The 24872-nt window shown below is 33.0% G+C and overlaps 1 protein-coding gene across 1 annotated transcript in view; it reads left to right on the top strand.

Moving 5' to 3' along the window:
- The window catches only part of LOC108903845 (myosin-G heavy chain-like), a gene marked incomplete at its 3' end in the record, with an annotated part of 78304 nt that overhangs the window by 20467 nt on the left and 32965 nt on the right, over window positions 1-24872 (top strand). Inside the window, exons 2-3 of the mRNA XM_018706161.1 lie at window positions 7213-7295; window positions 10010-10663. Coding sequence (XP_018561677.1) covers window positions 7229-7295; window positions 10010-10663 — 721 coding nt within the window. The remainder of the gene's footprint in view (window positions 1-7212; window positions 7296-10009; window positions 10664-24872) is intronic.

The following is a 24872-nucleotide window of genomic DNA, read 5'->3' as shown; positions in this document are numbered from 1 at the left end:
GTTACATTTTTAATAATTACTTTTGCATTTAGTTCCTCGAAGAATATGACACTTTAGCTCCCAAAAGTTCAAAGTCGTTGGACTAAAATTATACTTTGAATTCTGTGACAAATCTCATCCTTAGAATTAAAAAATACATTCTAGACACTTGACATATAATATTCTACATAATATCCCTCATAATCAAGACTAAAGTGCGTGTTATACTTCGGGAAAGGTTCAAATAAATGTAGTTTAATCACACGGTGTATAACACGCTATTCTTTATCTGTAAAAGCATTTGTTGACTGACCAAAAAAATTGGAGATAAAAAAATGAGGCGCATTATCTTTTTTCAGTGAATTTAGTTTGTTGTAACCTCTCCTCAAACGACACGGATGAAGCGCTGCGCGAGGAAAGCCGAAATAGAAATATTCAAATTTTTGCAGACTTCAGACACGTCAACGTGGAATATAGCCAGATTTCAATACGAACGATTTCACAGTTATGTGATGGTGTAAATACAAAACTCCGATATGGCGCAGACTAGGTTGAGATTTTAATAACCTGTAAAATTTCATTACGAGATTATTTCTGCAGCCCGGCATAAATTTATAACATTGTGAGAAATGCGCTCTTACGACGGCTATATCTGAGCTTTATGCCAATAAGGCGTGCAATAAGAGGGATGAATCTGCTACGAATAATTTTTTTCACACAGAGAAAAGAACATATAAGGTGGTTTCAAAGTAAATAGCGTTTTTTTAAAAATGAGAACAAAATTATTTTTTTTTGACAAAACCGATTTATTTTCAAGATGTTGGTACAAGCCTTTTGGACTGTTTGGACAAAACGCAAAATGCATTTTCCCTGCATTAGTCGCACGGTGCCAAATCAGGCGAATACGGGGAGTGGTTGACAGTTAAAATGCGATTTTTAGTCAGAAAATCAGTCACAAATGTTAATCGATGAGATGGCGGATTATCATGCAACAAATACCAATTCCTTTCTGCGCGATATTCTGGTAGAATACGATTCACCGAACGCTTCAAAACGTCAAGACAGAATTGTGCATTAACAGTTTGGCGCGGAGTAACGAACTTTTTATGGACAATGCCCTTGGAATAGCAAATCAACATTGTCTTCATTTTTGACTTCTCCAAACGAGATTTTTTTGAGTTTTGGTTCGTCTGGCTTTCCACTCGGCACTTTGGCATTTGGTTTCTGGATCACCACGCTTCATCACCATTCAGCAGTCTTAATGTTGTAAAGAAGGTCTTGTACTTTTTGTCCCTCCTTGATGATGTCCTTCTAATGTTGCTGATCTTTGATGATTTCACTCACAATTTTGCTGGAATCTACATATGATCACGGGTTTCGGTTAGCTAATGCGTTGCTCATCATTTATATCCTCACGACCATTTTTAGACCGCTTATACCACTCATGAACTATGCCACGGGATAAACAATCATCACCGTAAACTTGGTTCATCAATTTAAACTTTTCGGTAAAAGTTTTATCAAGTTCAAAACAAAACTTAATAGCTCTTTGTTTGATACCCATTTTTGTACCTATGACACAAACATAGTGTTACTTCTGACGCAATAACTATGCTTCTATTCGTCCAAATATCATGATATTTTGACAGTACATCAGTGAAGGATATACCTTTGGCTCACTAGAAATACCTATTTGTGAAAAGTCCTGTTTTACTGTGTCTTAATAAATAATGTTTGACATTTTCTTAATTTAACTAAGTATATATAATTTAATAGAACAGTCGCAGACTTTAGTTAATAATTAATTATGATTATTTCAGGCTACAAGCTCTAATTTTTCTCCTAACGAGATTAGGATCCCAAAATGGAATTTAGAAACTAATCTTTGGGTTCTAACTTTAAAATCAACTTGTATATTTTGACCTAGAAACGATGATAGTAAAACTCCTCATTTGCTGTTAGAATATGTCCAGAAATGAGTAGCCTTAACAGTTATTTTTCCAAACAATGATGATGTTAACAATAACTAAACTTAAAAAATGATGCAAACGCTTTTAAACTACATACATATTATTACAATCTATTCTCTATAAGACCTCCTCTCATTTCAAGGCATAGTATCCAATCTTCGCCTGACTTCTTTGTGGGTGCGTTTATTAACATTTCTCCGTTTAACTCATTGCAAGCATTTGTGATTTTTTTCTTTCAAATTATTAATATCTCGCGAAGGTGTTTTGTAAACCTTATTTTTTAAAACCCCCACTAAAAAAAATCGAGTGGTGTTAGATATGGTGACTTTCGGGGCCAACGAATGGTCCATTAAGCCCAATCCATTTTTCTGGGAAAGTTTTATCTAAATATTGCTGCACAATCCTGGCCTTGTGGTGTGGAGCCCCGTCAACCTGTCATGCTGAAACTATAGGTTTCTCCTTAGCTGCAAAGGCACATTCTCCAGAAGTGCGGGAAGTTCTTCTTGTAGGAAATTTAGGTAACTCACGCTGTTCAATGTATGTTCATAAAAATAAGGCCCAATTAATTGCCTACCAAGATGCCGCACCATACATTTACTCCAAAATGGCCTTGGTTTTGGACTGGATTTACAATGTGGAGGATTTTCAATGGACCAGTAGTGTTCTTGCGCCTGTTTGGAAAACCATTACTGTCAAATCGACTTTCGTGCCTCCAAAGAACGTACCGAAGAAGGTTCTGATCAACAGTTTCTACATTTACTACCATTTGAGCTATAAAATTAAGTCTGTTTTGAATGTGACGCTCAGGCAAATACACCAAATTGTGAATTTTGTAGTCATGATACCCACTGGTCTTTAAAATTCGTTGAACGGCTGATTTATCCAAATTCAATTCCCGGCTAGCCTGCCGTATAGAATTTCGTGGATTTTGTTCGAAATACTGTAACAGTCTAACTGTATTAACATTGTTTCTTACCCTTTGGTCAACTATTTCATTTTTCCGAACAGAAAATGCATCTCCATTTCGTCGCAAGGTCTCCTCCAAACTTGTAAAGGTGCTATGATCAGGAATGCGGCGCTCTGGATACCTTTCTCGATATAACTCTACAGCTCTTCTTGAATTTTTTTGTGACTCGCCGTAAATTAGCAACATATCAACTTTTCCTGAACGAGAAAACATTTTGTAAGCACAAAATTTATACGATTGACGTTCGTATTGAGTTATGACAAGTATTTTGTGACATTTATGCACTTTAAGCAACGAACATTCAATTATTTTCCAACGACTTGATCCTTACACCGCTATTGTGATTTTTAGGTGGTATTTCTTTTTAGACTCTTTAGGACGATATTGCTTATAATATTTAAACGGGAAATAATACAGAAAAATTTCATTAATAAAAGTTTATTAGCAAAGAGAGAGCTTTTTAACAGGAAAAAAAGTTGGGTATGTTTCTGGAAAAAATATAATTGATGACGTCTTCGTTTCTGTCAAATCCCAAAGATAATACGTTCTATTGAAAATGGAGCTCCCAAATTGCATTTAAATTTTTTGTATCCTCACAATAGGCCCATACTATCGAGTTTGGGACATGCATAATTGTGCACCACCTCTTTTTTTATATAGGGACTGAAAATAACACTTTACTTCTAATCTAGCGGATAATAGTAGTAAATAAACCTTAGAGGCCCTAGCGTTGAACCCTGTGGAACCCTTGTTGGTGACGTCGATAGAAATGTTACGATTAAGAGCTAGGAGTGTATCCTTAAAGCAAGAATGTGTTCTACGAATTGATACTTGAGTGAATGTGCCTAAGAAAAGGAATCGTTGCATCACCAGAACCCATACGGATCGAGCGCATGTAAATATACCCTCTCAAATATTTGATCTTGTTAGACAGACCACCATGCAAGCCCCGGCCGAGTTGGTACCTAATATATAAAAAATATAGTTTGAGGGATTTATTTATGGTAATGTGGAAAAGCTGTAATTCAAGGAGCCGGCCGTTTTTAGAGGTGATTTATGGAATTTGTCCGTCTGAGGTGTTAAATATTGAAAAGTCGGTAGCAGAATCGATTTAAATGCTAATATTAATATCTTCTCGCACCCGGCCGGCTTAGAAAAAGCGCGTGAAAGAATGGTAGCCACATTATGCCGTTTTAAACGTTTTCGATAAATAAACATGTAAGTGTATACGTAGGCTTTGAGTAAGCAGGTCACAAGCGCTAGAAATTGTGTGTGGATATAGGATGTAATAAAACGTTTTTAATGAAATAAGTTTTCATTCCGTTTGGCCACACCCTAATATGTCCAAAGAACAATACTTACGAATACTAATAAATATTTATAAGCGCGAGCGCGACATTAAAAATCGTTAATTGCCTCCGCCGGCTAACTATATTATTATTAAATATGGAAAATTGACACAAATGACACGACTTCATTAACTAGTTACCATAGGTGATAATAAACAATTGAATATTAACATGGCCAACTAATAAAAATGTGGGTTACTCGCATACGTGACGCTACCAGGTGGGATCACTTTCATATCTGCTCTTAGAAATTCCGCGTTATCTCCAACACGGTCAAAAAAAAATTACCGCTTCATCGGTACCGGAGCGTGTTTGAAGAAATTATACCATACCGTAAACAGTAGTGCCTAAGTACTCTTATACCGGGTGTTCTTTTTAACCCCAAACTTTGCGAAATAAGCACTGTTTCAAAATTTAATCACACCACGAAGGGAATATAGTGCTAAAATTGGTCCATCTCCCTTCTTCTTATAAGTGAGACGGGCGTAACTTTGAAATCTTAAGTAGGAACCCTTTCTTATTGCAGATTCGATGTCAACGGCTAAAAGTACGTTGAATTTGTCTAAAGCATTTTTTTAGATTCATGATAGATGACGCTATAATCGACGAAATTAAATTTTTCTCCATTTCTCCTACTCAGACCTATGTATACGATTCTGCAAGAAAAAATGCCACGTTTTCACTGTAAATAATCAAGATTATCCTTAAAACAAATTTTATTTCTCAAATTTTCAATTAGGAACTGAAAATGACTTGTCAAGAAATTAGTATAGATCTTTTTGGTAGTAACGTCACATATGAACGCCCAAATAATAGACAACCCCACAATCCACATCGTTTTACTACATCGATTTTTGATCCTACGTACTTTGGACATAAGTGCTAAAAAAATGTCTGCTTATCATATGGCGATATTCTAGCAATATATTTTCGGATGGCATGGATTTTCCTGAAAATTTGCATACACGCTCATTTGACACCCCACTTCAAAAGTTATATTGTCTAGATGTGTGCTTTTTTCTATTTGGGGGTGAAAATTACCCTTGTACGAAAAAATGCGGAAATCGTATTTTAAATATTCAATTCATGTTCAAATATGTTGGATAAAGTTCCTTTCATGTTGTTTAATATAATTTATGAAATTTAATTATTTTTCAACCCTTGAAAATCCTTAAAAACCAACCTTTCATGGCCAAAAAAATTGAAAAAAAAGTTTTTAACAGTTTAAAATGTTTTGTTGCATTCACAAAGTATTGCATTTCTTTTGTTATTTATTATAAAGCGTACGACTCATTACAAAGTTGCAACCCTTAAAAACCACCCTTATAATAAAATTAAATATTATTGAAAGCTTGAAATATAATGGTATGCAAATGTTGAATTATAAACTTTTTATTGGTTTTCAAATGATCTATGATATATTGCAACCAAAAAACCCTTATGGAAGACCTACCCCTCATAAAAAACCCTACCCCTTATATAAAAATTTCCTAAAATTTATATGTGAGTGTGATAATATATATTTTTTTTAATTTTATTGAATTTATTCTTAATATTTTTTTATTAAGTTTATATCAAATAAGAAAAATTTTATATACATTATAAATGGATACATGTGTGTATGTATATTATTAAAATACTTACTTAAATCAGTTCACAAGTGCTCCAAAATACGCAAAGATGATGGTAATTTACCCGCACCGAAAATTTTACCGGAAAAATGCGATAAATTTTTTTACCTTAACTTTTGTAATTTTAAAGTTATAAATTTACTCAAAAAAAACATTTTGTAGGAATTTAAAGCACTTTAAGTTCTATGATTTGCAGTTGTTTGAGCACTTCGTTTTTTAGATTTGTAAACTGAAAGGGCTCGGGAAAGGTAGTCTTCGAGCTTAGTTTTGAACTTCTAACGACCATAACTCAGTCAAATTTTGTCCTACAAAAATTAAAAAAAGCAAATTGTTCAGAAAGAAAAAACCTACAATTTCTTATTCTATCATTTTTTTATAACTTTGTTAGTTTTTGAAATATTTTGAAAAAAAGACGATTTTTAAAAAAATTGAAAAATTTTATTCAAAAGTAGGTAAATTAATTTTTTTTTAATTTAGGCTTCTAAAATCGTTCGAATTTCCAAAATCTACTGTTAATACATAAAAAAGGTAAATTTCAGAAGGAATACGTTTAATTTTTTTCCGTCGTCATTAATTTAACCGATTCTTTTTTCTCAAAAATCAAGACAATCATTTTATTTTGATTGTAACTTCCTTAGTTTTCATGCTAACGACTTCTACCACCACTCAATTTAAAGGTCTTTTCAAGAACTTTAATAGGTGTTATATAAGTTTTCCTCGAAAACCCTTTAATTTTTCCGCTACAGGACGTTGAACGTTTCGATTATATATCTTCGAAATTGACTTCAACTTCTAGGAGTCAAAACTCGAGTTCTATACCATCTACAAAAATAAAATATAGCAATCTCTTTGCTATTTAATTACCTTCATTTTTGCTTATGATCATTTTTTTGATGAAACTGTAGATTTTGAGATATTCGCGAAAAATGGTTCAAAAACATGCATTTTTTGGGCTAAAAACGAACATGTTTAGGCGCAAATAACTCAAAAAGTATTGACTTTACAAAAAATTCTTATAGAACATTTTTTGCTTACAATTCGTCCCTCTATCGAATCGTGAGGTTATCTTTAATAAAAATTCCCACCCTCCAGAAGGGGTGGCATCCACCCCTAGGGTGCACACATTGGCGCTATATAATTTTTATTTCTTGGGCTATTCCTTAGCTACAGTTCAAATTTCACGTCAATCCATTACATCCGAAAAAATTGATAGCCAAAATGCTTCAGTGACTTGACTACAAAGTTCTCTAAGCAGCTTCATTTTTGATTAGAGCCTCATTATTGCAAATTACAATAAAGTTTTTTTTTGGTTTCAGGCATGAGCGGTCCTTTATGTTGTCGACTATGGCTACTGTCACTTCTGGCATCATATCTCCAAATTCGTACGGCCTAAACGCAGGTAAATAACGTTTTTAATTCCGCAAAATATCGGCGAACTGGTTCGACTATTAACAACAAGTCGTAAATATGTAAAATATGTGTGAAAGATTTATATTTTTACGAAGGTGAATCCCGCCTTTTAGCGAAACTTTCCGCATAAAACCTCAAACGTGCTACAAATGTCCCCGGCCATATCCATATAACAAACAAAAACAAAATATTTCCCAAATATCTGGCATTTGTGATTCCGAGAAGTAAAAATTTAATTGTGGACAGTCTGCTTCCCAAATTCTTGCAAGTTTTTATTAAATTTTGTTAAAACCACGCACGTCCCTTGCCGCCGTATTCATTTGCAGAAATATTTAGACAAAAACTATACCAGACTCAAGTGAATTTTTGACAGTTGAAAAAAAGGCGGATGATGCGCGCTCCCAGCCAACCTGCTGCCTACCGAGATATTCGGTGTTTGTACATCATTTTTGCTGTAGAACAAATTTGTAGAAATTAGTAGTTTATGCGGGATACTATTAGCGTAGTGGTATTTCCCAATATATTTACATAAACGACTAACAATAAATACAACATTGCTAGTTTTAATATAATATTTGAATAATTACTTCTGAGACTCGATTTTTTTCTTGAATTGTTGCCATATATTCGAAGAACAAATAAAAATTTTGTAATTCCCATGGCGAAAAAAACGATTTTTCTGGAAAAAATTCTAATAAAGTAATTGTTATTTCGCTGATCTTAATTTGTTTATAATTGCGTAATAGGGAAAACCATAAATTATTAAAAAGTGATCCTACAGATACATTTATGAGATCTTATACATACGAGAGGCGTTGGAAAAGTTCTCGGCCTGATACAGAGATGGCTCAAACTTCCGAATTTTCTGAAAAATTGATAAAACTCGTCGCTATAGCAGTAAATAAACTTAAAAAATCGATGAATTGACATCCGCTATTTTATTGTTGAAATGTGCAAGGCAAGGCAGTAGAAAAGGTGTCTCATCTCGTGAGTCAATTTTTTTCATTAGCAACATTGTTTTTTTAACAATTTGGGTCGAAAATCAGTTTTTTCAATATATTGGAAAAACTATTGATTTTAGAGAAAAGTGTTCAACAGACGAAATACGCGCAATAAAAAGATAATAGATTAAAATCGGATAAATTTTTTAAAAGTTATTGCAACAAAACATCAAAAAAAACGTGGAAAACAGCATTTTTTTAATTATCCATAAATTGGTGGTTATTTGTTGAAATTTTATAAATATGCCTGAAAGTTGTGAGTTTTATTGTTATTCAAAACTGTGCAAAATTCTATTTACTTGCATAACATTAACCTTTTGTCTCTTCGAAAGTTATTAGCAAAAAAGGGTTTAGAAAGTCGATTTTTAAAGCTTAAAACCTAACTTAGCTTTGTATTTAAATGGAATTTTGATTTATTGCCAGGGGTCCTTTTGATTTTTACATTAAAAAATGGTCTTTTATTACCACTTTTTTATAAACATTTAGATTATCTCCAAAACCATGCATAATATTTAATTATAAAAAGTGTGAAAAACATACTATTAAAAAAATAATGATCCTACGCCCTTTTGAAGTTGAGTTAGACTTTTTTTTCAAAAAACCACAGCGCCTTTGTAAAAAAGAGAGAAAAAATTGGGTAAAAGTAAGATACTTCTTGTGTTTATTAGCATGGGTAGTTTTTTCTTCAATGTTTCTGCAAACACTATTAATTTTTTTATGTATGTTGCACACCACCTTTATGCTATTTTGTGATAATTTCAAATACGAAACAATAGTACAGTTTGTATTTTTCTATGTCTTTGTCTCTGAATCATACAAAAATAATATTTGCAAGATGTCTTTAATTTTGAATAGGCTAAAATAGGGAAATAAATATTATAATTTATTTTCCTTCTTACCTTTATATTTTTGTGAATGTAAAATTGAGACACATTTTAAGTAAAATTGAATTACGAACAAATGACATATATCATTGTATTATTAACATGTTTCATCATAAGTTTATCAATTATATATATTTTTACCAATATTTTCAACTAAATCTATCTAAGGAAAATAACCTATGTACCTATTTTTGTAAGGAAACCTTTAAAAATTAATACAGGTATTCAAATTAAGAGTAATATATTCAGATTATATCACTTTAAAGTAAATACCGACAGATACCTATATAAAAGCAAATATTATGAAATATTTTCACGAAATACTCCTAAAGTTCAGATATTTTTAGCTCGGTACTGTTATTGTTTGCTTATAATTTTAACGAAATTCAGGTACTAGCGTAAATTATGCCTTCTAGATGTAAGCGTTAACCAAATGTTGTTTTACTAGAAATTACCTGCTATTTTCTAAAATATTTATACAGTAATTATATCCGCATACGGTAAATCATGGACATTTTAATTTTGTAAACAAATCCGTTGCGTAAAATTGTTTAAACTGAATTAAAATACTAAAAGCGTACGTTCAAGACCGTTATCGGCAGCTCCGTGTTTACCCTTTCATTATTTTTTAAACATACTTAACGATATTGACTGTCCGCGCAAGTAAAATCCACGATCTTCTAGAAACCGTACAATGTCGATTATAATACCAATAACAGTATAGTACTTCTCTTTAGGGGAGAGTGAACCAAACCAAAATAGATTAGACATAGCCAACTAGTTTCTCTTGGTTCTAACAGCGCCCTCTTCTGTTTCAGATGCTATCAAAATGGCGACGGAAAACGTCGACGACTACTCCCGCTACCACGCCTCGGAACCCTTCGATTCAAACGTGAACTCGAGCGACTCGGACCAGGACAACTACGTGGCGTCTCCGAAGAGCGAACTGCCGAAACGGAACAAACGCAAGAACTTCAAGCCCCGGTGTTCGAACGTCGCCTACTCGGACAACGAGTACGCCTACAACAGCGAGGCGTTGAATTTGAGCGAGTACAGCGAGAACAACAACGTCAACAACAACGTGCGGCGGAGGAAGACGTTGTCCACGAGGAAGGTCGTAGTGGATCCCAGATTCAGTCCCATGGACCTGAGCAAGAACAACGAGAGCGACTCCAATAGCGACTCGGAGTTCAACGAGAACTTTGCCAACTCGGAGAACGACGACAATGACAACGAGAACAGCAACAGCGAGAATGACTCGAAGATCCCGCAGAGTTTCTCTATTCACAACCTGTCCAAGCCGCACGTTTCGGACTTTTCGCAGGCGCCTCAGAATCTGAGTCAGGATCAAGTGAGCGAGATGAGGCAGTACGCTATGAACACCATGAGGGAGCTGCTGGGGATCTACGGTTTGACGTCGGAAGTGGCGGAGAGCATATCGAGGCAACTTCCGATGGCTGCGTTTGCCACTGGTAAGTCTTTCAAATGTTTTTAAAATCCTTGGGTGTGTAAAGAAATGTTTCGTGTCTTGATTTTACTGTGGACCTTCATGATCTCATACTCAACTAATTTTATAGTGGTTTGTTCCTATAGCTTTTAGATATGTGGAGGTTTTGCTCTTCCGAACACTAGATCCTCTTCCTCATAGCAGAAGCAGGCTTCTACCAAGCCGATATTATCCACATATATCCCCAGTTTGCTATATCCAGTTAATAATCCTACTGTTACCCTTGATCTGTGATTTTAGTAGAATAAGTCCGGCATCTTGTCATAATTTTTGGATCTTATCCCTCGCCAATCCCGGAAATAGTGTCTTGATAAAGTAGTTAGCAATATCGTGACAGTTTATAGTTACTAGAGCCATATAATTTCAACCTACTAGAGTTACTATATCATCTAAATCCAAACAAACCCAAACCAGATCTGATTTGGATGAATTAATTACCTTTAATGCCCTACTGTTTCATTCATTTCTATGCAAGGGAGACTTCAACCCTTTCTTGAACCCCATATATCCTTACTCTGACTTCTGTGTCCACCTTTAACTCCTCTGTATACAAGAGAGAGTATTGTTTTTGAATATATCTGCTGAAATAGTAATTCACATTATGACATAGTAGCTCTTGATCAAATCGTTTTTTAACGCAAATTATTTAATTTTTTGGAGCTATACCTTCTTTAGATGAAAAGCTCTAATGCAAAGCTACAGTAGCGATCTGCAATGAAATTAAAGTTCAAAATCTGCCAGAAACAAGTCTGCCACTACAGCTAACATCGAAATACTTTTTTGTATAGTGTTGGTTGAACTATTTTCCCACTGTTACCCTTGATTTGTGATTTTAGTTCAATAAGTCCGCCATCTTGTCATAATTTTTGGATCTTATCCCTTGCCAATCCCGGAAATAGTGTCTTGATAAAGTAATTGGCAATATCATGACCTACTGTAGCTAACTCGTCAGTTTTTAGTTACTAGAGCCCTATAATTTCAACCTACTAGAGTTACTATATCATCCAAATCCAAACAACCCGAAACCAGATCTGATCTGGTATGAACTAATTACCTAACCCTATACCCAACTGTTTCATTCATTTCTGTACAAGGGAGATCTCTACCCTTTCTTGAACCCCATATACCCCTGCTCTCACTTCTGTGTCCACCTTTGACTCCTCTGTATACGAGAGAGAGTATTGTTTTTGAATATATCTGCTGAAATAGTAATTCACATTATAACATAGTAGCTCTGGGAAGATCTTGATTAAATCGTTTTTGAACGTAGATTATTTAATTTTTTTAAGCCTTTATGGAAAGGTATACCTTCTTTAGATGAAAAATTCTAATGCACAGCTACAATAGTGATCCGCAATGAAATTAAGAGACAAGTCTACCACTACAACTAACATCGAAATACTGCTGCTTCTTTGTATAGTATTGATTGAACTATTTTCAGTCATGATTTAAAAACTGAGATCATAATTATTTAATAGATTGCAGAATAACAAATCGAGAGTATTTCCTATAACCTTGAAGAGCAAAAAATATAAATATAATCAGTTGTTTAACAATGACTTAATGTTGTAAACATGCACGAAATATACATTAATTATATCAATTAGAGCAAAAATATGAGCAACACGGTTTCTTCTGTGTAAAATAGAAATAATAATAGGACCTGGATTGAAGGAATGAACTTTGAATTCTTTTTCGTTCAATAAAAAATTCCTTGATTTACAAAAGCTTAATTGCCAGTAAGATCACCATATCTCAGTCCCATTTATTACATTGTTCAGTGTGACATAGAACTATAAAAAGTTAGAAAACACATAAAATAAGGCTGTATGCTTGCCAATAAGTGAACGAAAAACATATTTTGCGTAAAACAAATAATAATTCATATGAATCTCAATCATATTTTCTGGCTATATTGACGAAGATTGCACTTTTACTGAAAAAATACTTACCCATTTGCTGAACGTACAAAACTGTAGATCTTAAGTAAAAAATAAGTGTTTATCGACAATGCAAAACCAGCAAAATGTGTAGATTAATTGTAATAAATGGGTGCTTGGTTGCAGTATTCCGGATAACGATACCATAAACAGCTGTCCAGTAAATTTTAAAGAGGTCTGTACTGCGTATAGAATATTTATAGAAATTCTCACTTAAATAATTAATACAGTTATTTCATCTACTTTTTGCACTTCTTGGATTCTGCCTCCAATTGAAGGTAGCAAAGTTGACGTTTTAATTGATTTTTGTTATTTCATGCTGTGGAGAGCATATCATGTCATACTAAAGTGTATCCTTAATACATCGGGATTAAAAATGCACTTAATCCCTTGTCATAATATTTTAGAAAATTAGAGATATACACATGTTTACTAGATATTCAACGCTGGACAGGGCTTTAGTGCGCAGAGTAGTTGTGTCCTAGAACTACACTAATAGTTTACCTTTGGATTACTTTTTAGTATTGACATGGGTTAAAGTTCATATATGACTTCATTAGATGAGAGTATTTGAAAAATATTTAAAACTCGACTTGAATTAGCAAACTTGGAAGAGTATATAAATCGTGGTGCCAAAGCTGGATTGGAAAAAATATATTTGCACGTAAACTAATACTCATTAATATCCACTGACTTACTATACTGATACGGTGAAAACTTTTTTGGAACCACTGACTCCACTCATAGCTCTGCCTCTGTTGACAAGTATTAGTCATTGTTTCTGTGAACAAAAAACTACCAGTTTTTCTGTTTACTACAGAAAGTGGGACAAAAAAGTGGACGACACGCCATTTACAGCCGCAACTATTCACCTCTTTTCATGTAGTATGTAACTCGGGGACGATTCCAGAGGTTCCCAAAAAGTTTTAGCAATTTTGCAGTTTCAACGAATTTGATTGTTAAAAACGCTTATTATTATCAATGCATTCTGCCTACCATCAAATAATCTTCTCTAAGTTTGCAAGCACCATGTATACCACAAGATCAAAGCGAAAAATCATCATCTTCGGAATTCAATGGGCACGCTTTAGTCCCTTGGTGTATACCAATTCCAAACTGTTTCAATTTACATAACACTATAAGCGACTATCTATAAAACTGCCCGATCTGAGTGATTTCTTGCAAGGCTACATTTACTACCTTTTCATTTTTCTATGCTATGGTCAAGTTCAAGCGCCATTTTCCTTTATTAAAGCATGATAAGTAAAAATGTTAAGGTGTGGCCGGCTAATACCAGACTTCTGTTCGTTTCAGCGTTCGCCTTGCTACCACTTTGGAATCTGCAAAGGAATCAGACAACAAACAGTCGAACGCACAAAAGTGTGCGGTAATTTAACCTCGAAATATATTTTTTTGGATTTTATAGTTCGTGAATACCTGAGGGGTGATACAAATTGAATACCTAGTTCTTAAAACTTTTAATTGATAGGCGCTAATATTTTATTGCTTCTTTAAAACTGGAAATTAAAAAAAAACAGTAAAAAAATTTCACTCAATAATGTATCAATTTCTGTCCACACACGATTAAGTGAAATTTTTACTCTATTAGTATGAGTACTACTGAGTGAAACTATTGCAACAGAAATGAGTGAGTTTTACTCAAATCCGAATTACTGCTAACTTCAATTGAGTGACTTTTGACTCTATTCTGAGTATATACAACCAATTTAGAGTTGACTTTTTCTCCAATATGATTTAAATTGAACTATTATTGAGTCATTTTTTACTCAGACTTGGTTTATATTCTCTTTAAATTTTAATTTAAATATCATTGTATTAAAATTATAAATTACTAAGCTGCCACAATGGTTTGCCACAGATCTGTTTTAGAGACAATATTTTAGGTCCCGATTAAAGGAATTGGTGACCTGATCGGACGAATAGATTGCCATAACCTATAATGTACGTTACAAATACCAATTATAGATAACAATTTAACTATCCGTATATTTAACCAATTATTAATCGAGACTTAATATGTTGCCTTTAATTATTGTAATTAAATCACTGCATTCTGCAGTTCTAGTATAAATATAATCACAAATGAGTAAAATGATCAAAATGGACAATATTGAGTGAAAATGTACTCAATAATTTCACTCCAAACCTCCACTTCCATTCACATATTTTTCCATATTTTAACTTCAGAAATAATTTTATATCAAATTACAAAAACCAATTTACGTTTACCAATGTAAGTAAATTGTATTATTTCTTTAACATCCTGTATCTCGAAAACGAGCATCTGGAGACTTAAAACAGCTTTTTTTTTAGTTAAGTTGTTTGGTCAAGAATTTTAATTACATCTTACATTTTTACTAGAATAGTTATTAAAGCAGCAAGTGTGCAAAATAGCATTTTTTTTATTAGGAATTTTGTGTTAAGTTGGTTTTGTATGTTTTTTTTTAAATCTAAATTTGTTGAACTATATTTTTTAAGCAAAATGGGCCGCATTCATACAAAATTCAAGGTCACATCAGTGTTTTTAGCAGTAAAATTTTCATAATTCACATTAGCTATTGTCTTAGAAAAAAAAATCTGTGTACGCCACTGGATTCACCACCCTTCAAAGCGTACCTTTTACGAACTTTTAAGTAATTTTGTAAGCAATTCAAAGTGCTCAGTTCTTATTCATTTTCATTAAGTTTATTCTAAATGTCTACTATCGAAATAAATGAAATAGAACCCTGAGTTTGGAAACCGATATTAAGAAAAGTAGTAGCAAAAAAATTTGAAATTTGGGTCATATATAGCCTCACTATTATGCTATTGTGTGCTAAAATTTCGGTTAGTTTCGTTATCCCATTTTTTAGTTATTAATGAAAATGTTGAACAAACCACGGTTTTCTGCCTACAAAATTGACACCTCTCTCTTTAACTCGTATTTTTTTTGTTAATTGATAAAAAAATTCCAAATTTTTACTGACGATAAGTCGAACTGTTGTCTTTAGTGCTGTGAAGATCATTTGACTCAGAAGCTCTTCTTTTTTTTATAGATTGTTTACAATTATTTACAACACGAGTCAGTTTTTTCTTTTTTTAAAGAAAGCAATATTTACGGAGATACCACCCCTTTCTGTTTTGCTTAAAAATAAAAAAAATAAGAGCTTTTGTGGCAAATGACCTTCACAGTACTAAAGACAATAGTTCGACTTATCGTCAGTAAAAAATTAGAATTTTTTTATCAATTAACAAAAAAATTACGACAAGTTAAAGTGAGAGGTATCAATTTTGTAGGCAGAAAACCGTGATTTTTTCAACATTTTCATTAATAACTAAAAAATGGGATTACGAAACTGAAATTTTAGCACACAATAGATTAATAGTGAGGCTATATATGGTAAAAATTTCAAATTTTTTTGCCCTTACGTTTTCTTAATATCGGTTTCCAATTCAGGGGTCTATTTCATTTATTTCGATAGTAGTTATCAATGAAAAAAAAATTAAACTCTAATGTGGTATTATTATTCTTATATCTACTTTTAACAAACCAATAATATAAAGAATAAAACAAATCTGGAAAAAGCGAATTCTCTTACCTGCTAACTACAAAGTTCTTGTCATTTCTATCAGTCAATTTATATCAACACACTTGTGAATTCTTTTACATACGTTCATAGTTACCTTCCCTGTTTGTCCTGGAATAATTTCTGGGCAGTCTTGTATTATCCTAGCCCATATTCTTGTGCTTTTGAGTAAAGTTTTTTGGTAAATCCCAAAGAAAAAATCCAGTGGCGTCAGGTCTGGAGATCTCGATGGCCACTCAATCATAGGACTATTTCGCCATATCCAATTTTTAAAATTTCATTAAGACATTATCTTACTAAACCTCGTTCCCAAGGCAATTTAAAAACCCATCCGCAATAAAATTACCCTCAAAAAACCAAACGTTAATTTTTTGCCAATACTGTCTATGCGCCTTTGTGATGAATTCTGGGTTCTCAGCAGGCCAATAACGGCAATTTTGACTGAACTATCTAATTTGTGGTAGATATGGATTCATCACTAAATAAAATTTAGTGATGAATCCATATTTAAACATTCTCTCTGTAGCCAATAAACAAAACATAAAACGAATTTCTTCATCTTTTCCTTCATTTTGTTTTAAAATAACGCCCTTTTTGCTAAAAAAACTGTATGTAAGATAAATTGTAAAAATAGAAACACTAATAAACCGGAAATGTTAAAAATGGCGCTTGTAGAAGTAGTACGTAATTTTGTTTAAAAAAATCCTTCGAAAATTTGTTAGGCAGTCTTAACATTTCCGAACGAAGCAAAATCTCAATCTCAACACCTCTTTCATAAATATCTGTTAAATCGAATTAAACAACGTTGACTATATGAATAATTTATCTCGCCCACACGAAAATATGTTTTCCCAATGTTTTTTATTTCGAATGCGCTCGCATAAACAAGTTGAATGTTGTACCGGTCACAATTATTTCTGCCAAATTGCGTTTCCAACATATTTCCATCGTTTCACATCATTGCGGATATCAACAGGGCAGCGAGTTAATAGAAGCGTATCAGATGTTCGAAACAAACGAGTGTAATGAATTCAATTGTTTCCAAGCGGTTGCTAGATCTCCGCCCTTTTTTGTTTTATTTCCTCCCTTTCCCACGACAATAAATCCCCAAAATCTACCTCGGCAGTAGATTAATTTTTGCGAGATCTTAACCGATCCTTTCTAATCCTTTTAAGGACAAGCTCCTTTTTGTACTCCTCTGGTTTTTTTATGAGGTGAAGTGGTACAGACAGGAAGCTGCTGCGGGGTCAATATTATGTAAAGGTTAAACGATTTTTTACGCCTTTTTAAACTTTTTGTTAGGGGGCCAGGTAATACGATAGGGGCCGCTTGGAAAAAGAAACAGACGTGTGTGCGAATTCTGTTATTGATCCGAATTAATAAATTGACGGGTATTTCGGAAAGTTTGATATGATGGGTCTGGAAATTTTTTCGCTTCTTTTGTGACGTGAAACTGAGATGTAACGGATCGTATATTACAAGGGCTCGCTATTTAATATTTGAATGTATTTTAAATTTATTAAGGATGACAAATTCGTGAGGTCGAAATATGTCAAAAAATGCTTTAATGTTCAATCAAATGTTGTTCTTTTTCATTGTATATTATGGATTCTTAAGTTTAAAAAGAAAACAAAATTTTTCTATAACTCCACTCCAGCAACGACATTCAAAGTTTTAAGTCTGTTGTTGAGGATTGTCACGTAAGAACAGTTTTCATTTTATGCACATTGATTTTTCCGGACTCATTTAACTGTGTCGAGCTATCAACGAAATCAGCGGTTCCAAAAATGTTTATTTTCTCTGTGATGTCAGTAAGTATTGAAAATTAAAGACAGATGCTAACAAGGAGTCTATATTTATTTCTAACTAACGCTGCAAAAAAATAAACCTCAAGAAAATTACATATGTATATACGCCATAAAGTGTCACTAGTAAAGGCCCCACCGTGACCTCTAACAGATGGTCAAAATCTTATGTAACTGACATATTTTGGTAGTACCTCCAAATCTTACCTCTACTAAATTTCAACAGAATGCATTATTTTTTGGAAAAGATATGGCTGAAGTTTGATTTTGAACAATCTTTCCTTACATTTTGACAATCAGCCTCTGAATATATGGTACCATTTTCCAAAACACCCTGTATGTTTTAACTTAAAAGTATTTTTTTATTACCGTTCATAAAATACCAACTATTTTATAGTAAGTAGTGCCAAAAATAAATTATTTTAATTGTATTTAAATATGTGACAAACTAACAGCTATTACATTATTTAATGTCATCTTCCAAACTGTCAAACTGACGGTTCATTACCTATTTATTTTAAAACAACGTTGTTTACTGATATACAGGGTGTCTCGAAATTCATGCAACAAAATTTGGTCACAGATTCTTAAGACAAATTTAGGGGACCCGTATTTTTTATTTTTGCCAAGTGGCCCCCTCTTTCGGAGATACATCTCCCTGAAGTTCGCCCCTGAGAATAATCTTTTTTTATATCTTAGAACCCTGTTGTAGGAGAATCACTAAATTTGGCACACAGGGGTTTTATGACATGTGGAATCTGATGGTGCTACGTTTTTTGGCGAGGAACCCTTTGGAGCCAAAAAAATTTGGTCGCATATTTTAATTTCTCAAAAATTATCAGTCCACTATACTCCGCAGTCGAAATTATAGAGAGTGACTCATCGCTAGTTTTTGGACTAGGGGGATGAAGCGTGCCGAGAACGAAAATCCATTGGCGTGTCTGCGTAAAAGGCAACAAGATATATCTTGTTTCTTGTTTCTATAGAAAATATTGAAAAAAGATAATAAAACATAACATCTAATATTTTTTTGCGGTCTGCTATAACCGGCACTTTGATCCATTTTAATTATTACAGCATTTTAAAACGTCCCAGTTGTGTTTTTTTAATTTATAAATTTATTATAGCCATGTAATTAGACCCCTCGTCTACACCCACTAAAAAAGCATTTCCCTATTCCCTACCAAGTGCAAAAGACAGAGGTAGAATATAGATCAACGTTCAGTGTAACTCAGTCTATAGGCGATTATAGATTCTATCGATGTGCTTAGCGAGCGGCACAAAAATAAATAATATTGAGCCGTATAAAAATCATTTTATATTTTATACGCATTATGGTAATAGTGTTTTTATATTATGTCTGAGTCACTCTCTATAATTTCGACCGCGGAGTATAGAAAGCCGTTAAATTTAGAAACTTTTTGTCGCTTCATACTTTTTTCGTAAAACGCAATGTTTTCGAGAAAAATGTCAAAATGTAATCGAATGCATATCGTGATTCGCCATTTTCCTCAAAAACATTGCGTTTTACGAAACAAATATCAAGAGACAAAAAAGTTTCTGAATTCAATGGCTTTTTAGCTAACTAATAATTTTTAAAAAAATCAAATTTGCGACCAAATTTTTCTGGTTTCAAAGACAAAGGGGCCCACGAAAAAGTGTCTTAAGGGGGTTTCTCGCCAAAAAGCGTAGCAGTGTGAGATTGTGTACCAAATTTAGTTATTCTCCTACAACATGGTTTTGAGATATAAAAAAGACTTCTTAGGTGCAGATTTCAGTTGGCTGTAACTCCGAAAGACGGGGTCAGTTGGCAAAAAGAAAAAATACGGGTCTCCTAAATTTGTCTTAAGAATCTATGACCAAATTTTGTTGCATGAATTTCGGGACACCCTGTACAGGGTGTTTCAGAAAGACCTCCCGTAAATTCAGGAGATGATAGTACGACAAAGAATTTTTTGTTTTATGAACTATATGTCTATTTCCTCTTGTTTTCGAGATACAGAGCGACAAAATAAAATTTTTTAAATAGAATTTTTACGAAAATTTCCAAACGGTGCGAAATATTTTTATGAAATTTGGTATTCCGGGGTTTTTAAGGACGCCAAATACGCTGGCCTAAATATTTTTTGTATATTTTATAGAGGGCGCTAGTTAAGCTACATTCGTATTACATTTTAAATTTTTTTGAGGTTAAGTTTTCGGGCACCAATTTTTAATGTACAATTTTATTTTCTAAAAATAAGGTACTCTTGTTAGAACTTCCTAATGTGGACGGTTTTCGAGAAAAAGGCTTTTAATTGAACTCTTACAATATTACGGTGTAGAAAATAAGTGACTTTTCTCAAAGTAGGCTTATGTCAAAACTTATTGATGGATGTCTCATAAACAACGCATACATTCTCAATAATATTTTAAACTCTAATTAACAAAAAATATGTATGTATAAAAAATAGCTTACCGTCTCAAAAAATACGCTAGCAATACACTTGCATCAGTTCTTACTGCGTTTTTTGTCATCCTCCACTTATAAATATTTCATATATACCTTCTCGTATTTTTCCTTGGATTTTAAAAGAAGTAAGCTCGAAGATGTTTCTCGAGCGACATTTAAAATGTCTTCAGAACAATTTTCTAAATTGTTTTCAGTAGCAAAACTCAAAAAAATTAAACTTAACTGTTATTATATAAATAAACAAAGGCGTGTCAGGTTACTAGGTTTCGGAAGTCCTACTCAAGTACCTACTATCAAAATTTTTAAATTTCTAACTTTGTAATGCTTTTATATCTATCACTATTTGCTTATAAATACTCGCTGCGCTCGCTCGTACTCAAAAGCTATATTCGTTTAGTAAAACTTTGCTTTTCTATACTTGTTGTTTAATATACAATGTGGTTTTCGGTAGTAGGAAAAATATTGTACACAGCTGCAGCATTTTTTCATTCACTGGGACTATTCAATGGAAAAGTATTTCCTATTAAATAAAATGAAACGTCTTTCTGTCCATCTGTAAGACGAATAAATCGTGCTCGATAAACACGTGATCTTGACCTAATCGCTCATTCCGCTGTAAATTATGGGCCAATCACTTACTTATCTTTTATAATAAATTAAAACAGTATAATCGGGAGATATCCACGTATCTCGCAATAACACGTTTTTTATTAAATCCAGGCATTTTTCTCGTAAATAAATCTAAACAAATCAACTGTAATTTCGGTAGACAAATGAAGGCTGTTAAAAAACCTGACAATCACTGCTTGAAACACACCAGCTACGAGATTACAGAAACCGGATTTTAAGGCGAAAGAATTTGATTTTATTTTGGGATAAAGTCTCATAAATAATTTAGGAATAAATAATTATGCACCAGAAATTCTGTAAAGTATTTCAAGGGGAAGGAGGGGAATATTATCCGCACATACGTGCACTCTAAGGAGATAATTCAGCATTCCACAGTTAGATTCTCGTTTACATATACACTGGTAGAAATTTTGGATCTTCATATAGGCTTTTTACATATTCGTAATGGTTTTTATATACAAAAAATGTAGATGATATACTCTATAGCATTGTACGATTGATTGTATATCTTTTTGCTACGTATTCCTACCTTTTACGTTGTACTTTTCAGTTTAAAATGTATTATTCCTAATCCTTTGTGTTTTTACTATTTTCTACAGACCTGATTTACCTGGACCAATCGGATTAGTCATATGTGCAGAGATCTCTGCTCAGTAGACATGTTTAGATTAATTTGTGACGTAATAGCGCGAGAACTACGGCAAAATTTTCATAGAGAAACGCCTTCATATGAATGAAAACCACCGTACAACTTTTCCCAGAAAATACATGAAAAGCTTTTTCCTTATATTTAATTATTTTAAATAAAAAATCAATTTTTTAGAAGAAAATGTATTTAATTTGTTTCAGATATGCACATATTGTTTATTTAATACTTAATGCAAGCTTTATATGGTTTTCTAGAGCATAAAAACGTTTTTGGCAGCTCATTTTTAATTTGAAACATTGAAGGACAAAAACGTCACTTACAAAAAGGTGTGTAAAATTAAATATATAATAATAAATAGATAGGAAGGTTTTCTACAGATATTGTTTTATACATTTCTTTAATTTTTACTGATTTCGTGGATTTAAAGCTACTATACCAAGTTTATTGTACTATTATTTTAAGAAAGCTGTTTAATTAATTGGGTTAAATAATATTCTCTATTATTTCTCTTTAGGTACAATTCAGAAAAGTTGTTTTTCCTTCACTTATATACGTCGCGTCGTAACCTGTTTTGGAAGAATAATTAAGGACGTAAAAAAATATAATTTCTAAAAATATTACAAAATAATAATGCTTCGATTTTTTTATTCTAAAAAATACTGTATAGTTTTCCACTTCCTTAAAAATTACACTTTAGGGATTGTAAACATACTGATATAATTTCACATAAAATTTTTATGAGTGTACGTTATTTAATTGTGCATTTGAGATAATCGAGGTTCACACTCTTTGGAGGTCCAGGCCTCGCAGCGCTCTCGAGTGTTTATTAATTATATTTAAAATTTTTCAAGTGGCTCTCTGATCGAAAACAGACCGAGAGGCAGCTTGAAATCCAGAGAAATATTCCAAAGATGTTTACTTAAAAGTTTAATATGAGAACTCGAGAAATGTGTGATTAACTGCCGGGAAAAAAGGCAATGAAACAAGACTAGGTTTTAAAACATATGTACAACAACTTGATTCTGACGTAGAATTATTTAAATTGTATAGAATTACAAAATTATTCGTTATAAAACGCATATTTTACATGCGGGCTTCGCTGAAAGAACAAATATCCGTGAGTTTTTTTTATGCGCTTAGCAGACTGAGAATTCTTGAAATATACGTCCTTAATTTCAATGAATTGAAGGCATGAAAGTGTTTTTATTTCTGCGACCGCTTATTTATTTTCATAATTTCATTCAAAATTGGTGTATAATTATTACAACTGCAATCTAGTGATTTAAAAATCCGTAGATTACTTTTAATTATTTTTCTTTGAATTGGTACTTTGTTATACTTATGATTAAGGCTGCCACAACTGAGTCGCGGGACATAGGCGTACGCATTATTTATTAAAAAGCAACAAATTAAATTGTCTGCAATACACCAACGCATAGGAATTAATTATGCAACATCCGCACGATAACAATGCAACAGTATACTAACGTGGCCTGAACATGAAGAGCATTCAGCAGCTCACGCATGGCTCGGTTACCCCGCTTGGCACGCCATTGAATTGCGGCCTTCTTTGACACCCTTACTATTACATATTTCTAAACCGTTTTTGTATTTTATCATTCTGTTTATATATCTCACATGTCGGATCTTAGAAAAATTGCACTGTTCTTTATTTGAAAAATTTTAAAGGAACCCGACCAATTAAGCCAAGGATCAATTAAGTGATCTCCAAGAATTTCAGTCCACACATTCAGAAAAAACTGTTGTGGATGAGAAACTTCGGCTAGAGCATATAGATATTCTTCTGTCCGTTTGTGGTTCTAATGATATCTATCGATTCTCTTGAAAAATTCACTTAATCTGCAAACAAGATTTGTGCCAAAAACGACGCAGAAAATCCCGCGGTAAAAGAACCTGAAGTCGTTACTGTACAAGCTGGTCCATTTTCAATGGGAATTCAGGGTATCTAGAAAACTGATATGATAAATCTGACACCACGCTCTTGAGCTCGATTTTCATGGCAAACTCGACTGTCAAATCAGAAATTTGCTATCTTCATTTGTTTTTGAGTTGCAGGGCGTTTCTCGTTATTGTGGCATTTTTAAACAAGTCTGTATCTCAGCTGTTAAATAAGCTATAGTTATGTGAAATATAGTTGGTAAATGTTTCAAAAAGTTTAAAATTCATTGCGTTGTTTGTGTTGAGCGAATCTACTTACTAAAATATTATAAAGTTTCAAGTCCAAACTGTTTTTTTTAGCTACGTCAATCCCGAATTTCAATACAATCAGATCATCAGCATGCCTTGTATTATAATAATTATGATTATCATAATTGTGTCTAAGCTCCTTTATGTTACGGTGAATGTTGAGTAATAACTCTAGTATGTACAAACAGGGTAATGAAAGAATTTTTAGTTTTTTAAATAATGGCTGACACTGAGCGGCGCTTACTGATAATGCGTATAGCCGATTTTTGCAAGCAGAAGACTCTCTTAAACGACATTGAATTCCCCCAAAATAAAATCCCGTAAGTCAAGTGGCTATTTATTAGAGAGAAATAAGCAGGTCTCAGAATAGAGGCAAGCAATTTTTAAGTTGTCGTAATATGAATATTTGGGAAGATAATTTTGAGCACAAAGTATCAATATGAGCTTTCCAATTTAGGTGATGGTCCAGCATTAAACCTAGCAGTTTCATTGGTGTAGAGTAGAGATAGTAAGACAAAAAATAAGAAGGTTTTGTCTTGCGAACTATATGTCTATCTCCTTTTGTTTTCTTGATACAAAGTGATAAAATAAAATTTTTTAAATAGATTTTTACGAAAATTTCCAAACGGTGCAAAATATTTTTATGAAATTTGGTATTCGGGGGTTTTTAAGGATGCCAAATACATTGGGTTAATTATTTTTTGGAAGTTTCATAGAGGGCGCTATAGTCTGTTTGGAAATGAAAGAGAGTAATAAAACCCTGAGAAAAGAATCGGCCATGGGCGTGCTAATATTTCGTTTCAGGTAATTATCGGGTAACACTAATGCTAACAGGTAATGGGTGTACATTAGTATATTTTACTGGATACATCATAGGGCAGGAGCCAGTGTATTTGTAGATGG

Source organism: Anoplophora glabripennis, unplaced genomic scaffold (assembly GCF_000390285.2).
Source record: "Anoplophora glabripennis isolate ALB-LARVAE unplaced genomic scaffold, Agla_2.0 scaffold49, whole genome shotgun sequence".
NCBI lineage: Eukaryota > Metazoa > Arthropoda > Insecta > Coleoptera > Cerambycidae > Anoplophora > Anoplophora glabripennis.
This window is presented reverse-complemented; position numbering and strand designations above follow the sequence as displayed.